This window comes from Calypte anna, chromosome 8 (assembly GCF_003957555.1).
Source record: "Calypte anna isolate BGI_N300 chromosome 8, bCalAnn1_v1.p, whole genome shotgun sequence".
Taxonomy (NCBI): domain Eukaryota; kingdom Metazoa; phylum Chordata; class Aves; order Apodiformes; family Trochilidae; genus Calypte; species Calypte anna.
The window spans coordinates 2908998-2925876 of NC_044254.1; the positions used below are offsets into that span (position 1 = coordinate 2908998).

The following is a 16879-nucleotide window of genomic DNA, read 5'->3' on the forward strand; positions in this document are numbered from 1 at the left end:
AAGTCCAAGGACTTAAAGAGTTCAAGTCAAGCAAGTCCAAAAAGAACATGAATGAAGTGTTTTGAAGGGGAAAAGTTCATCACTACACAAATTCTAGCATGAAATTAATTTCTTAAGGTCAGAGTGACATTTTAGTACTCACCTGGTAATATGAGTACTTTATCACTAGAGCTCAGGGGAAAGCCATCTTTATACCATGTAAGAACTGGAGGAGGAACAGCACTGGTCTCACAGTATAGGGTAAGGGGGTTGTTGACAATCACATCTTTACTTTCTCCACCTCTTCCTGAATCCACTGTGTTGCCAGCTTCCCATTCCTTATAAGGCTTTAGGAAACGAGGAGGAACTACAGCAAAGGAGAGGAAAAACATTAGAATTAGTTCTAAAGTCAAGAAATGTGAAGACACTGTAATTGGTCAATAGCAGCAAAAAAATTTAGTATTAAATTGACCTCTCCCTCCAGTTTAGATTGGTCAGGAAAATTCTGCTTTTTTTCATCAGAATGAACACTTGAGCACTTGAACACTGAATATTTTATGAAGAACAATAAATAAAGCATTGGATTAATCCATGCAGGTGTAAAGGAAACAAAATCATCACAAATTCTAACACCCCAGAACATGAAAAAAGGAGGTTACCAGAAGCATTTATTTTCTCTGAACTCTCTTTACCTTGTATATTTACATCAAATTCCATTTCATCCTCTCCAGCAATGTTGGATGCCAGACAAGTGTACCGACCAGTGTCTGACACCTGACCCTCCTTAATCTGCAGAACCCGACCACTGGCTTGGATAAGGAGATGCTCATCAGGTTTAAGGGGCTGCAAGATAATTTTACACAGAAATTCACCCTTCACAAAACATAACACTAGAAACAGCCATATTTGTGGAAATACTATGATGTCTGTGCCTTTTGGTGAAATTCAGGTTGTTTCAAACCCCTCCCAGGTTGTGGAATCTTCTCTGGAGACATTCAAAGCCCACCAGGATGTGTTCAGTGTGACCTCCTGGAGGTGACCCTGCTCTGGCAAGGGGGTTGGACTCTTTGAGGTCCATTCCAACCCCTCACTTTGTGATTCTGTGTGATTCAGATCACATTAAGGAGTCAACACTAAACTGCTATCTTAGTCCATGGATGTGTGAAAGCCACATGTCCAGGAGCCACCCAAGACAAAGCTGCTGCTCTGACACTGGCAGTAAGCTGCTCACAGCCACCATCTGTCTTTGGGGACCTCTCAACACTCCCCAATGTTGTTTTTTTTTGGTTGGCAGTACAATCAGTGCTCCCTGGGGGTCCCATAACTACAGCAATACTGCAACCAGACTGAGGGTGTACCCAAAGTGACTCCAGCTGTTTCAGCATGCTCAGGAACTCCAGCAAGAGCTGGGCCAGAGGGGCAGTTGTCTGCCACACAAATGCCTTACCAAGGACAGCTAAAGCAATAGGTGTTATATTCTCCTTTTCTACATAAGAGCTGTCCCACCTCATTTTTATTTATAGCTAGCCCCTAGCAGACTGTTCTCTGGCATCACCCTTCCAAACCACTTCTCCTCCAGATTGGAGCTGTTGTGATCCCTGTGTGTGGCAGGAATCCTGTCTCTTTCCCCCACCCCAGAGGATCCAGATGCTTTTGTGGCTTTGTGAGCTCTGCCAGAAAGAAGGAGGAGGCTCTGCAACCTCTGCAAGGGCAGCACTTAGGGGAAACAGGCATGGGGTCATCCTCTAACAGGGTCTTTGGGAATGTAACACAATGGCAAAAGGACATTTGGTTGCACCAGGGGACACCAGTAAGTAAGCCCTCTCCTTTAATGAACAGTGGTGGGACCTGGAAACTCCAGCACTGATGTTCCAGGACACTGCCAAGCACCCACAGGACAGCAAGGGTGTGCATCTGCAGAGCTCTGGCCAACAGCAAATGTCCCAAGATGTGGGAGGGATGATCCTGCCAGCAGGACAAGAAGGAAAATGACTTCCTGCTGACTTCAGCAGTGCAAGTGACCTGGAACACTGCATGAATGTTCATTAATACACACAGTGAACATGCAGCTGGTTCTGTACCAAATCCACCCATCAGAAGGAATTAAGTTGGTGACTGGCCTGTCCATCCTTGTACCAGCTGAGGGCAGCAGCAGGAATGGCATGAGCTTCACACTCCAGGGTAAGGCTGTGGTTTACTTTGATCTTCACTTCTTTAGGGGAGAGACCCATCCCCAAGATATCCCCCTTCTTAATGGTGGGTGGAACTGCACAAAAACAAAGGGAGTGAGAGGGACTCTCATCATCTGTCTTATGCTGCATTTAAAATTAACTGGACAAGGGAAAAACTTGGATTATAAAGCAAATGCATTCCCCCTCTATTCTGCCACTTCCCCAAAGCTGAAGATTGATTATAATAAACATATATTTGTATTTTAAACTAGTTTTAGTATATGTATTAAATATAAAAACATCTAAAACTGTTAAACAATGGTTAAGCAGTTCTAGATGTGCAAATCTCAATACAGCCTTACCTAGCTATAGTACTTTATTATGTCCTTGGCTTGAATGCTACAAAGTTCAATGTGCTGGAATAATTAAAAAACTTTTAAATGGAGACTAATATTTTCAGAAACATATGTTTGAACTAAAGTCCACACGCAGAGTGGCTGCTGAAAACTCAACGTTTCCATTCCACTGAAACCCCAATGTTGCAAAATCTAATTTCTTTCAGAATCAGAACGAAAACAACACATTTCAGAATTCTTCAGCTACCCCCCACCTTGGTCTCATAATATCTTTTAAATTATTTTAAATACTTTCAGAGCATTTTCCATTCTTATTCAACAGGAAATTTTAAACTCTTCCTGATGCCTACACTATCATAATAACTTACAGTTACAATGGCACTTAGGGGTGTGGGGCTTTATGTTGCCACATGCTCCTACTTCAATAATGAACTCCTTTGTAATCTTCTCATTATTCTGAATCCAATGCAGTCTTACTAGGGACCCAACACAATTAAAGTAACAGCAGAGTTACTGTGAGGAAACAAACCTAACTCCAATTCAGACTAGGAATCATTTAAAAAAAATAAAAACAAAAAATTGTGCTTGACTGAGCCCACAGTGAAAAGTTTCAGCATTAAAATAGAGTATTAGGCACAGATGCTCCAAGAACAATGTGCTGACAGGAAGCCTGAAGTGGGAAAATTTTTTGTGCGTATGGTATTTTATGGAAGGATATAAAAATAGTATCCTCCTTTTTCACTTTACTCAAGAATGTTTCCCATTAGATGTTACAGGTCCCCTACCCTTCTTTTTTCTGAAAAAGTTTCTTTGCTCACATTATTCTCTGCTCACACTTCCCCCCCGTGCTGCATTCATCTGATTTGAAAATCATTACCAGAAGCATTTCAGAAGAAACTCAAGATTAGTGTCTCTTAAATGCCTTGCCCTGTGTGATAGATTTAGCCCCAGAACAGCACTTTTAAAGGATGCAAAAGCAAACTTTTCCAGTCCCTCCTCAACAACCACCATGAGCTAATGAAGATGCCTGCTAAACAAAGCCACTCACAGCAACCCTGGTGTTCACCAGGGTAGGCAACACTGCAAGACAAAAAAATAAGAATAAAAATAAAACAATTGGAAGTATTTTCTTACTGTAGACTTTCATTTCATAGTGTTTTGAAGTTTCTCCAGCCTCATTTGTGGCTATACAGGTGTATCTGCCAGCATTGTCCTCCTGGGCACTTAAAATCTGGAGGGTTCGACCACCTGTCAAAAGACAAAAATTGCAATAATATTCTACTCATGCTCTTATTTCCCATTTATGGCTTCTGCAGCATATTTTCCAATCATTTGGCCCAAATTGTGCCCTTAGGTGAGCAACTGAATGCTTACCAGCACATACACTGTGTAACAATGAGCACATGATGTGCAGCAGTGCTTTGGATCACTTTGGATCAATAGCAACTCATTCTTCCTCTGACCAGTTAATAATACCAGTTGATAATGCTAAAATATTTATTCATCTACTTGACTTACGTGCTACCAGTGAAGCTCCACAGATGTGCTAGGTAAAAGTTACTCCACAAATTAAAAATGGCAAACTATTAACAACCTAGAAAAATGCCACCTCACATTTCTTACTAATGCTGTTGCATGTATCTCTCTCCATCTCATTTTCCTACTTAATTTCAAGTTATTTACATCCATTATTAACCCAAGCAAACTTATTTGCCATCATTGAGCTTTACAGAACAAAAGGAGAAATACCTGAACACAAACAAAATCCAAGTAAATTGCCAGTTAGTTGCAAAAAACTTTAAAATATTGCAATAGGAAGTGCTACAAAAGCACAAACATTGCACTCAAAAGGAATACTACCTTTGGTTTTGACAGAAAAAAAGTCTCTAAAAGGAAACTTAATAAGAGAATAAAGTGTTATTTTCTTTCTCAGTAACAGTGGGGAAAATTTACCTGGCAAAATGCGCATATTTCTGTTTGACTCCACAAGATTATCATCTTTCAACCAGGTTATTGTAGCTGGAGGGTATGAGTAAGCCTCACAAACAAGTGACACTGGGCTGTTGAGGATCACAGTGATATCTTCTGCACTGCCATGGCCATCTGCACCCGTGATGGTTGGAGACACTAGGAACAACAAAACCATTAACCAGAGGAAGGACCCCTATGAAAAGCCACTTTAGTCTTCCCTGTCCAGTCTAAGAAATTGGTTGCAGCCTCAACAAGTTGGGAAGCATTCCTACAAGACACATTGGAATCCACCACCAGACCACATTTGTCTGGTTTTCTGTTTTGCCCTGAAGTCAACAGTCAGTAGAATCAATCCCCCTTGGGCCTTCGTCAACCTCAGGTCACCAAGGTGGCAGCCACCCCTTCTTAAGGTGACCCTGGGACCCACTGCCTAGTGATCCTGGGAGCAGCAGGATATTAGGAGGCATGAGCCTAGGAAAACAAGGTGTGGAAACCAAATTCACCACTGTTTGCCCTGGGTAATGCAACAACTGTCATGAAAAAGCCAAGTACAGATGGCTTCAGCTTTTCTGAAGACATCATAACCTGAAGGGCTCTGCAGATACTCCTTCCTTCTGTCACAAATAGCCAATGTATTGCCCTGCTCATTCCATATGATGACTTTGGACAGTATAGAGCTGGGAAATGTGCAGCTGTAAGGCACAGAACTGGTGTTTCTATTGAGCTATGATTAATTTATCAATAACTACACTACAAAATGTTAATAGCAGACAGGCAAGTCAAGCACTACTGTAATTAAGGCACCACAAAATTCCAGTGCAATGATCTGGTTTTTCCTGGGATGAACACTTTCTTTGCAAGAGCCAGCCCAGCTGTCTTACCAAGCACATTAAGAGTGTAACTTTTACTCTTGTCTCCAGCTGTGTTGGATGCAATACACGTGTAGCGTCCTGTGTCAGCCACCTGGGCATTGGTGATTTGCAGAAAATGCCCACTGGAGACAAACTTGTGATCTTCATCCTCAGCTAGAGCTTGTCCATCCTTTAACCAGGTGATCTGAGGTACAGGGTTCCCTTAATGGAGAAAAGAAATAAATAATAAATTATTTTTTGTATTAGTTGTTGCATAGCCTCTGGGATATGCCAGGATCTCTGCAAAACAGAAAAATGCAGTTACAGATGCCCTTTTAGAATATATACTTTAGGGAGATGTTTTGGCATATGCATTCCAAAATCTCTGAACCTCCTGAAGTAATATGCACCCCCTCTTAAATTCCACAGGCCTTTAGAGAAGAAATATCACAGCAACCATCCTGTTGGTTACCTTTTACACCCTTTATGAAAAGCAGTACTTTAGTCTTGTTATAAGCACTGTGGCTAAAACTGAAATTTAAAAATTCCACTCAGCTGAAAACTCTGTTAAAAACATGCTGCTCAGAACCAGTGATGATCAACACCATGGGTCTGAACAGTAAATGTAAGTGACATTCTGTACTTTTACCTGTGGCTTCACATGTCAGAGTAACTCTCTGCCTCTCTTTCACTTTCACATCTTCCAATTTATTTTCACCCACAATTCCTGGAGGCACTGCAAGCAGACAAGAGGACAATACCCACAAGCATTACTTACAACCAAGTAAATACAACACAGACACACTGAGGCTGTATCTCAGCTGCTCTTAAACACAACCATCAATGAACAGCTCAGGTCTACCAGACACAGGTTCAGATGTGACACAGATGTGACCTGCCTGGACACCAGATCTGCATTCTCCCCTACAACCTTTCACCATCTAAGTCCACACCAAGGGCAGGAGAAGACCACAGACATGAAGTTCTCACCTCACTTCACCTTCAGAACTAGAGAGATACTTGGACTGCAGAGGAGTGCAGTTCACAGGGCAAGATTTCTGACTGTGGTCAGCAGGACAATGGTGTTGAGCCCTTGTTAGTGGGGCCCATTTTTTATTTTATCCACCAGCCCATTTTCTATGTTTGGAAACGAGTTCTATTTCCCATGTTAAGCAGCAAGTGATTTATTTGTTCAAAACTGTGTGCTGAAGTTTAAGAGTTGTTGGCTCTCCAACAGAAATTGAAAGCACCTACCTAGAACTTCAGGAAAAGAATTTATTAATATTAAAAAAAAAAAAAAAAAAAAGTCAGCTTGTCTATGGACCATGGAGGTTGATTTTTTCCCTTACCAGCATGCTCAAAGCAATCCTACAGATTACCATTGGCTGATTCTATGTAAGGGCACACATGTGTTTTATGCACATACAGTTTATTTCATACAGCTGGCTATATAGGTCTAGGGGAATCTTATTCTGGTACAATGTTTCCCTAGGGCAAGAGAATTAAAAACCATACCCTAAAAATGCCTATCCACCTTCCAGATACCTAATTCAGTATGAAGAAACTCTCCCTGTATGGCTGATCACTTAATTCCCTGTTTCCAAACCATCTCAGTCAAGAGTACAGCGCTGCCCCATGTTCTTTCAGAGAAGGAAGGACAGATTCTGAATGTGTTGCTGAGTAGATGTGGTGGTGAACTTCTTCTTTCAAAGCAGAGATATTTGTAGATTCATAGAATCATAGAATCACAGAACTGGCTGGGTTGGAAGGGACCTCAGAGATCATCAAGTCCAAACCTTGATCCACTCCCGCTGCAGTTCCCAGCCCATGGCACTCAGTGCCACATCCAGGCTCTTTGGAAAGATCTCCAGACACGGAGAATCCACTACTTCCCTGGGCAGCCCATTCCAATGTCTGATCACCCTCTCCAGAAAGAAATTCTTTCTAATCTCCAACCTAAACCTCCCCTGGCACAACTTGAGACCCTGCCCTCTTGTCTTGCTGAGAGTTGCCTGGGAAAAGAGCCCAACCCCCCCCTGGCTCCAACCTCCTTTCAGGCCAAAAGAAAATGACACTACAAATCAGAGATGCCATGGAGTAGAACAGATTGAAAAAAAAGCCCATAATTAAAAAAAAGAAAGCCCAATCTCCAAGAGATTTCTGAAAGTTTTGTAAGAAAAAGGGCAACCAGTCTGGTGAAGGGACTCGAGCACAGACCCTATGAGGAGAGGCTGAGAGAGCTGGGGGTGTTCAGCCTGAAGAAGAGGAGGCTCAGGGGAGACCTCATTGCTGCCTACAACTCCCTGAAAGGAGGCTGTAGCGAGGTGGAAACTGGACTCTTTTCACAGACGACCTTCAACAAGACAAGAGGACACAGTCTTAAGTTGTGCCAGGGGAGGTTTAGGTTAGATATTAGAAAGAATTTCTTCACGGAGAGGGTGATCAGGCTATGGAATGGACTGCCCGGTGAGGTGGTGGATTCTCCGTCCCTGGAGACATTTAAAAAGAGACTGGATGTGGCACTCAGTGCCATGGTCTAGCAACTGCTCCGGTGGGTCAAGGGTTGGACTTGATGATCTCTGAGGTCCCTTCCAACCCGGCTAATTCTATGATTCTATGAAAAATGTTGGACTAGGGAGCCAGGTACTATGCTTTAATAAACCTAAAAATGCAAACTTTCAGCCTCCATAGAAGGCCTAAAGAGAGAGGAAGTAAAATATATTTAGCAGCTTATTCGTAATCTACCACGAGAGAAAGACACATTAAGTAGTGAAGGAATGAGATGAGGGGAAAATATAACCTAAAATCATAAATCTTGTGCCTTTTAAGTCAAGCCAGAAGTTCATATTCACAAATAAAAAGAGCAGCTCATTGCTTTGGCCCCAAGATATTACAGTAAGATGTCAACACAGTAATTTCAGAGATATGACAAAGCCACACCAGACATTAACAAATACATAAATATTATGCTGATTACCCCAAGCTCTCCATGCAAATTGGCACCTCCTACACCAATGTAGAGAAACACTGGGATGTCTCTGCATGGTTCCTATTTATAGTGAGGCAATTAATATTCTGTGTCACTCTCAGGCCACATTCCAGTAACTTTCCTCCAGAAAGATAGAAATTACAGGGGGGGAAGGTTAGGGGCAGGAGGGAGGGAAGAGAAGACTGAACAATGGATTTTCCACTTAGCCCACTTGAAATCAGCTTCACTGAGCAATTTTTCTTCAAGGCAAACAAAGCCTATACAAGACAGATTTCCAGAACCCTCATGAGCACACTGCTACTAAAGCCCTCCAAGGAAAACAATAAAACAATGAATGCTTTTCTGTGTTTATCCTCCTCTTCCATTCTACCAGACTTACACTTCCATGAGCTCATCAAATAAACATGAACTGACATGAATGTGAGTTATCCTTTACAGGCAGAATATGCATAAGCCAGCTGAGGGCTGAGAGTGTTCAGCCCCTTAGAGAGAAGAAATTTACAGGAAAACTGGATACAGTAATGCTGCAAAACAACCTGCCACAGGCCTGGTAATTTTTGATAAAAGTGACACATCGTTTCTAAACAAAACAGCAGTATTTTCTGGGAAAAGGCTGGTCTTTTAAAAAACAAAAATGTAATGTGAAAAAATTACCCATTAATGGTTCCAAACAGCCACCCAAAGAGCTTGCTGTACCAGCCCTCAGCAGAATCCCTCACTCCTACACTTGGGTTTATACCCTTCACAATACCAAAATCTCTACTGGCTGAAGGTTTCTACTAGATCAGAAATCTCTGTTTTGCAAAACAATTCTAGTTCCAGTTTTTAAGTTCTCTGCTGGTGTTGCCTTTGCCTTCACATCTTTCTTACAACAGATTATAACCACAGTGCCACTCAGCTGCAGATGCACCCAGTGCTGCCCAGAAAGGATGGTTCTAACTCATGAGTATTAGCACATGGGACTGAGCCTTTCTGCATTTGAGCACTGGTGTTGGTCACAGGTTGGACTGGATGATCCTGAAGCCATTCTGTGATTAGGGGCAACAGACTCACATGAAATCCATGTGGTTCCTTAGGGTTGTAGTTTCCTTTTGATTAAAACCAGCTTAAATTCAGGACAGTGACTAAATAAATAGCATTCACTCTTGTCATCTTCCATTCACCAGTACTGGCATTTATGGGCTGGGTGGTGAACCAGAAGGAAGAGATCTGGCTGAAACAAATATGACCAGGAAAAAGAAACCCAGACACCTATAAACTGATTCTGCTTGCTTATCACCCCCAAGGGAGAGTGAAGCTCTGAGCACCAAGAAACAGCAGAGAGGATGGGAGGCTGGCTGTCAGCATCCCCAGACATTACCCAACAGAAATGACAACCTCAGTGAAGCCAGTTACATTTACATCAATCCTTCTCAGAAGACAAACAAAACAGAAGTTGCTGCCAGTTATTCCAAGTTACACAGAATTAAAATTAATTTTACAAACTAAATAAAAGCAAGCTGACATGCAGAAGTAACTTCTCTTTAAAACCTGATTTTCCTATCGTGTTATCAAATGCATTTTTCCCCCTCAGGATATACATTCTGGCATAAAAGCACACATCTGATTCTACCATATCAGAAGTTATTATGTACTTACCTAGAACAGAAAGGTCAAAATCCTTCCTCACTTCTCCTGCAGCATTGGTCACCACACATGTGTACTGACCCTCATCTGCCACGCTCGTGTGTGTCAGGCGGAGTGTTCTGCCCCCTGAGGACAAAGGCAAAAAATATACAGTCCTGCTCCAGCCAGCATGTTCCCAAACTCTGCTTAATTTTTCTTTTTTTTTCAAGTGTTCTGGTTAAGTTTATAGCTGTACATTTTTTTGATGTACATTGTTTTGGAGAATGGAAAACAAACAGTAGAGAAAGTGACTGACCTTACTCCTACTCCCATCCCAGGTTCTCAGACAGCCCCATTTTCCCTCACTCTGCCATACAGAGAACCTAGGTGACTATCCAAGAAAATTAATAAAGCCTCATGAGAAGGGGGGGTGTACATGTAAAAATACATTTATTTTTATAAACACAGGCTAATGTTCCACTAAGGTATTTTCACATGCAGATAAAGCATAAATTCCTCTAGTTTGTATTAATTGTGCCATCAATAATAACAACAGGTGACAAGAGGTCTGCATGTAAAGTCTGCAAATAACATATTTCTCCTAACACTACAGCAGAACAGCTGTCAGAACACATTTGCAGAGGCACACTGGCTTTAAAGGAGGAAGATAGGCAACTCTGTTTGACTAAAGGACCAAGAATATCCCTGCTTTGCAGAATGAGTTCTCTTTGCTTCCTTTTTGGCAGAGGAACAACAAAACAAGCAGCAGTGTGCATTTAATTGTGCAAACAGATGTGGTGGCCACCCTTTAGCCTTTTTCAGGTTCTCATTAGCAGCTCATCCATTAGAAATCACTACCTCACAGTAAACTGCATCTGCCTTGTGCAAGTCCTCCCTGAAAATATCCAATGGGGTCTCATTATCAGGATACATCCCAGAAATCTATGTTCCTGGGCATGTGCTTTGAAGGAATGAACTGCTGACCTGCCTGGAGGCTGTGCCTCCACCCAAGGAATCCTCCCACGTCCTGAACAAAGAAGCAAAATGAAGCAGATACCTGCCTGCAGGTGACAAACTTTCTATGGTATCACATATTTGCACACCCAGACCTCCAGTGCTGACAGAGGAATTATTTTCTACATTTAGCTAAAACTTAATAAAAGCTTTTCACCCTCCTCAAGCTGTGTGCATGCTCAGTGCATACATACAGCTCAGTGCATGGTCTGTAGGGAAAGCAGATGTGATATGGTGGATTTTTTTTTTCTAAAGGATGTAGGAATCATCATCTAAAAGAAACATCAGCACATTATCTGAAATAACAGATTCAAAGTTGCCAGCAGTGTGTCCACACATTTAAATCATCTGCAATGCCAAGTATGTTTTCAATCAACAAAACCAAAATCATACTTTGGCAAAGTATTCCACCTTTTAAATTAGACAAAGAGGGAGATTTGTTGTTGCTGATTTTGTCAGAGCCCAAATAGAGTTTCAAATGCCATGTTGGTTACAGCTCACTACAACGTGTTGTTTTCTAAAGAACTGCAAAAAAGCCCAAAGTTTCCTGGGAAACAAAGCACTGAGTTCTGGCTGGTTTCCCCCCTCCTCTGCAGCTAAGGTTCAGAGACAATAAACATCATTTTGTCTCTCACCCTTCCTGACTCTGCAATCTGGGTGGTGATATCAGCGTGGGTGTAGGAATCAACAGACATGACAGAAACAATCAAGCTGAGTAGAACCTCATCCTGCTGATGGCAACATCCCACAAAAAGGAATGCATACCAACTCAGATTTATACAGGATAATCAGACACCCACTCCTTTTTCCATGCACCATATGTAAAAATGGGAAAGCAGAAGACAGGACCACCTGTTGAAAACTACTGCTCATGTTAGGAGCTACATGAATGTAAAAAATTCTGAAAAATATCAGCTTCAACTCCAAGCTTAGATGAGCTTCTGAATACCTTCCTTTCCCTTTATTTATCTGACAGTTTTCCTGGGTCTATGCTTTAGGATGGTGTGGCTTTGCATGGTGGCTACAACAGAGTTATTACAAACCTCATCAGCACTTAATTTTCAAGAGATTTCTACCTGTGAGTGGGAAACCCAAGATTAAAGAAACATCTCAGTTGTAGTCTACACATCTCATTAACATCTGTAATCTCAAGGGCTGGTAACTATCTTGCCTGTTGTAAACACTGAGCTCTACTCTCACCATAGTTGCTGGCCAAGTATCACAGAATCCTAGAATCATCATGATTGGAAAGGGCCTCCAAGATCAAGTCCAACCATCAGTCCTACACCACCTCACCCACTAAATCATCTCCTAAAGTGCCATATCTACTGTTTTTTAATACCTCCAGGTACTGGTGACTCCACCACCTCCCTGGGCAACCTGTTCCAATGCTTCACCACTCTTTTGGTGAAGAAATTTTTCCTACTATCTAATCTGATCCTTCCCTGGTGCAACTTGAACCCATTACTTCTTGCCCTATCACCAGTCACTGAGGACAAGAGGCCAAAACCCACCTCATTCCAACCTTCTTTCAGGGAGTTGTAGAGGGCAATAAGGTCTCCCCTCAACCTCCTTTTTTCCAGCTCCCTCAGCCTCTCCTCATGAGACCTACCTTCCAGACCCCTGATAAGCTTGGTTGCACTTCTCTGCACCCACTCCAGCACCTCCATCTCCTTCCTATGCTGTAGAGTCCAAAACTGGACACAGTACTTGAGGTGTGTGTCCTCACCAAGGCCATGTACAGGGGTAGGATCACCCCCCTGGACCTGCTGGCCACGCTGTTCCTGATCCAGGCCAGGATGCCATTGGCCTTCTTGGCCACCTGGGCACACTGCTGGCTCATGGTTGGCAATCTGCACCCCCAGATTCCTCCCAGCTGGGCAGCTCTCCAGCCACTCCTCCACAGGCCTGTGGCACTGCTGGGGGTTGTTGTGGGCCAAGTACAGGACCTGACACTTGGCCTTGTTGATACTCATACAACTAGCCCTGGACCATCAATCAATTCCTTAAGTCATCCTCCAGGAAGATGAGTTCCAGGAACAGGTACTGAGCCCCTCCTATTTCAAACACCTCTGTCTATTACTACTGGCATCAAAAGGCAGCTGAACCAAGTTTTCATAGGTTATTCCAGCCTGAAAATTGAGATCTCCAATGAATCACATCTGTTTCTCTGCTTTCTTGGCATAAGTTTCTCCAGATCACTTGGACTAGTCAGCATTCTGTGCTGGTCTTTAACTGATCACAGAATTCCAGCTGTATTAAATGATATTCTGAAGATCTGGTTCAGTAGCTACAAGACCAGGAAGTATTTACATGTGTTAATTTCTTAGACTCGTTAACAGGTTTTTTGTGGGTTTTGGGGTTTTTTTTGTGTGTGTGTGTTTGCTGTTTTGGGTTTTTTTATACAGATCCCCAAAGAAATGTGTTTTGTTTATTGTTATGCATATTAATTCTCACAGATTTTTCAACTTTAAAGGGTTGTGAAGAGAAAGAGGTAGAGAAAACTAGTCAAAGACAAGAGCTAATGTTGTGTATATATATATTGGCACTGACAAAGCAAGATGTTACCATCTGATATTTCTGGAAATAAGCATGGGCCTAACACACACCAACAGCCAGAGCAATGGCTTGATCCATGTCTCTGACTATGACTTTGCCTCTTACACATGAAATCTAGGAACAGTTTAACAGCTTCACCAGACACTGGCAGTGATTACCAGTTCTCTCCTTGTCTTTACAGATGACCAACCTTTCTTCCATGTGAAATAATGCACTTTATGTGCAGAAAACCCTTAAATTCAGTACCTGAGAGGATGCGCACTGAGCTGTTCAGCGTGACAGGCCACCCATTTTTGAGCCAAGTTATTGATGGCAAGGGAATTCCTGAAGCTTCACAAACCAGAGAGAAGGGATTCTTCTCCACAACACTTATGTTTTCAGGCATCAGCAGGTCACCAGCAATATTTGGGGGAACTACAGAATAAAAAGGAAAAAACAAAATGTAGTTAAGAATACATAAAACTAATCCTGCTCTCAGAAGATTCTGTCATCCAAACAGTAATTCAATGAAGCTTGTCAAGTGCAGAGCTACAAAATTGAGACTATAAATACTATATATTAATGACAATTTCCTACTGAGTAACTGCTTGGAATATTAACAGTAAATTGTATCAGTTTTAGTACCTTTATCTTACAGCTAAAGATTCCTACTGAGTAAGTTTATAGTAGTTCTGTCTATTCTGTGCTAATCATAAATTCCAGCAGAAACACTACAAAAAATCCCAATACTGACAGAGTTACATGCTAATGGAAAGAACAACTTCCTATTAATTTAAGTACCACAGATTTATTTCTAGCTTTTCTTAGGAATAATAAGATTTGCACAGTTCTGCAGTTCTACAACTCATCATTTATAATATAAAACCTGGGGTTAAGAATTGACCAACATCCTCCAGTGTTTTGAGGAAGTTTAAAATTTCTTCTTACTGTGCAGAAGTTTGAGAATAAAGTACAGAAAACATTCCAAATAAGAAAAAAAAAACCCAAAACAAACCAAAACTGGTAAATCATTTAGGCCTCATTTTCAATAATGAGAATTCCTGTTTTAACTTGCACAGTAAAACATGAATATTCACTGGTCAATGAAGTGAAAAAAACATATCTAGAAGAATTACAGTAGCTGTAAGAAGCAGCTGTAAGAAGCTATTCTAGTCAATTATATCAAGACAAAGTGTGGAGATGAACTATTAGTTGGAGGCTCCATCTTTAAATCCCTCCAGATGTGTAAAACAGGAGAACCTGATAATTATGTACTTGAGATACACTCTGTCCTTGAGTAACTATCCCCTGGCAGCAGCCACTAGTAGGGTACTCTCTGTTCAAACTTAATTTCTGTCTCCCACAATAAAATATTTCCCACCATGACATTCACCCCAATAACATATAAAATTATACAATTTTTTGGCTTCCTCCTCTCAGGAGAAGGAGCAGCTGGGGGCAGAAAGATATTAGCAGGGACAGAGATAAGACCTTAAGATGTTTAAGAGTTATAAAATGGGACTTGGAGTTTTGTAATACTGCAACTGAAATTATATCTTGACTAAGGCCTGTGATAAGATACAGGGGGTGCATTTAGCCACACAAATACTACTTGGCTGTCCTCTGGTGAACTTAAAAGTCTAATTAGTTTCTGTTATGCCTGCCCCATTTTGCACATACTCACCATAAACATTTAAATCATATTTTTTGTCAGACAGCCCTGCCACGTTGGCAGCAATACAGACGTAGCGACCAGTGTCTGACACGTGGGCATTTTTCAGCTGCAGAAAGTGACCACCATGAAGTATTGCAATGTCACTTCCACTGACCAGTGGGTGGCCATCCTTCATCCACGTTATTGTTGGCTCTGGAATACCCTGTGCTCTGCACTCCAAAGAAATTTCATGTCCTTGGGTAACAGTGACTTCTGATGGGTGGATACTACCACTGCTTTGGATGGTCGGTCGAACTAAGGAAGAAAAAAAAAAAACAACAGTTTTTTTCTTGAAGCTACATTTCAGGATCTTCATCTTGACATCTGGAAGCTACATTTCAGGATCTTCACCTGTTTCTGAACAGAGCAACAATCAGGCTTGCCAGAGCAGCATTTTCATAAAGACCAATTATTGTGGGTTACTGCTGGCTCTCTACAATCCATAGCATTTTCCACAGGGTTAGGAAAAATAACCTCTCTTCCTCTCAACCCATAAAGAACAAACCTTTTTAGAATAAGGAGCTTACAGGCAATTTAATAAAATGCAAACATGAGAAAAAAATAAAATAAAAAGACAAGCCTAAAATCCTGTTCATTACAATGCACTTTCAACAGGTACATGCAACATCTTAGTCAAGCTCTGAGTCCAAGCAGCCAAAATTCTAATTATTTATCATTCTTCTTGGAGTATCCATAAATTGTCCCTTACTCTCTGAAAATCCTGCAGCTTAAGATCCCTTAACACTTTCCTAATCCAACTCCAGTGTGGAACTGGTAAAGTATGAACAGAACTTTTCATGGAAGCTACATTTCAGGATCTTCACCTGTTTCTGAACAGAGCAACAAACAGGTTTGCCAGAGCAGCATTTTCATAAAGACCAATTATTGTGGGTTACTGCTGGCAAATCAGGGGCTCTCTACAATCCATAGCATATTCCACAGGGCTAGGAAAAAATAAATAACCTCTCTTCCTCTCAACCCATAAAGGACAAACCTTTTTAGAATAAGGAGCTTACAGGCAATTTAAAAAATGTAAACATGAGAAAAAAATAAAATAAAAAGACAAGCCTAAAATCCTGTTCATTACAATGCACTTTCAACAGGTACATGCAACATCATGGTCAAGCTCTGAGTCCAAGCAGCCAAAATTCTAATTATTTATCATTCTTCTTGGAGTATCCATAAATTGTCCCTTACTCTCTGAAAATCCTGCAGCTTAAGATCCCTTAACACTTTCCTAATGCAACTCCAGTGTGGAACTGGTAAAGTATGAACAGAATTTTTCATGGCAGCTTACTGTATACTTGCAAACTGTATTCTTTCTTTGCACTTCCAGCTACATTTGAAGCAACACAGGTGTAAGATGCAGCATCAGACTGTTCAGCCATGGAAATCTGTAGCTGTCTGCCTCCAGATAATATCCGGACTCTTCCCAAAATGTCAGCCACCAGCAGAGAGCCTGCAAGAGACATTCTTTGAGATAAAACCACAGAAAATGGCAATGACTTTGCTCATGCACTGCAAGTCCACTGGGTCCTTTCAAAATTACTGAGCTGCACAATTGCCCAGCTTAGAATTTTCTGTCAGAGCTTCCCCAGGCATGAGAAACTTCAAGCAAGGTTCTGAGGATTTCTGTTATTAATTGCTGAGTTAATGACACACAGCACCCTGAGCAAATGCACAATAGCTCT

At 41.5% G+C, this 16879-nt stretch overlaps 1 protein-coding gene across 1 annotated transcript in view; it reads right to left on the reverse strand.

The window, feature by feature from the left end:
- Positions 1-16879, reverse strand: part of HMCN1 (hemicentin 1) — a 137392-nt gene that overhangs the window by 45923 nt on the left and 74590 nt on the right. The window contains exons 44-54 of the mRNA XM_030455549.1: positions 16486-16647; positions 15159-15443; positions 13742-13909; positions 9956-10069; positions 5978-6064; positions 5359-5550; positions 4460-4633; positions 3641-3754; positions 2100-2245; positions 672-822; positions 143-346 (exon numbers count right to left, since the gene is read on the reverse strand). Of these exons, the coding sequence (XP_030311409.1) occupies positions 143-346; positions 672-822; positions 2100-2245; positions 3641-3754; positions 4460-4633; positions 5359-5550; positions 5978-6064; positions 9956-10069; positions 13742-13909; positions 15159-15443; positions 16486-16647 (1797 nt within the window). The remainder of the gene's footprint in view (positions 1-142; positions 347-671; positions 823-2099; positions 2246-3640; positions 3755-4459; positions 4634-5358; positions 5551-5977; positions 6065-9955; positions 10070-13741; positions 13910-15158; positions 15444-16485; positions 16648-16879) is intronic.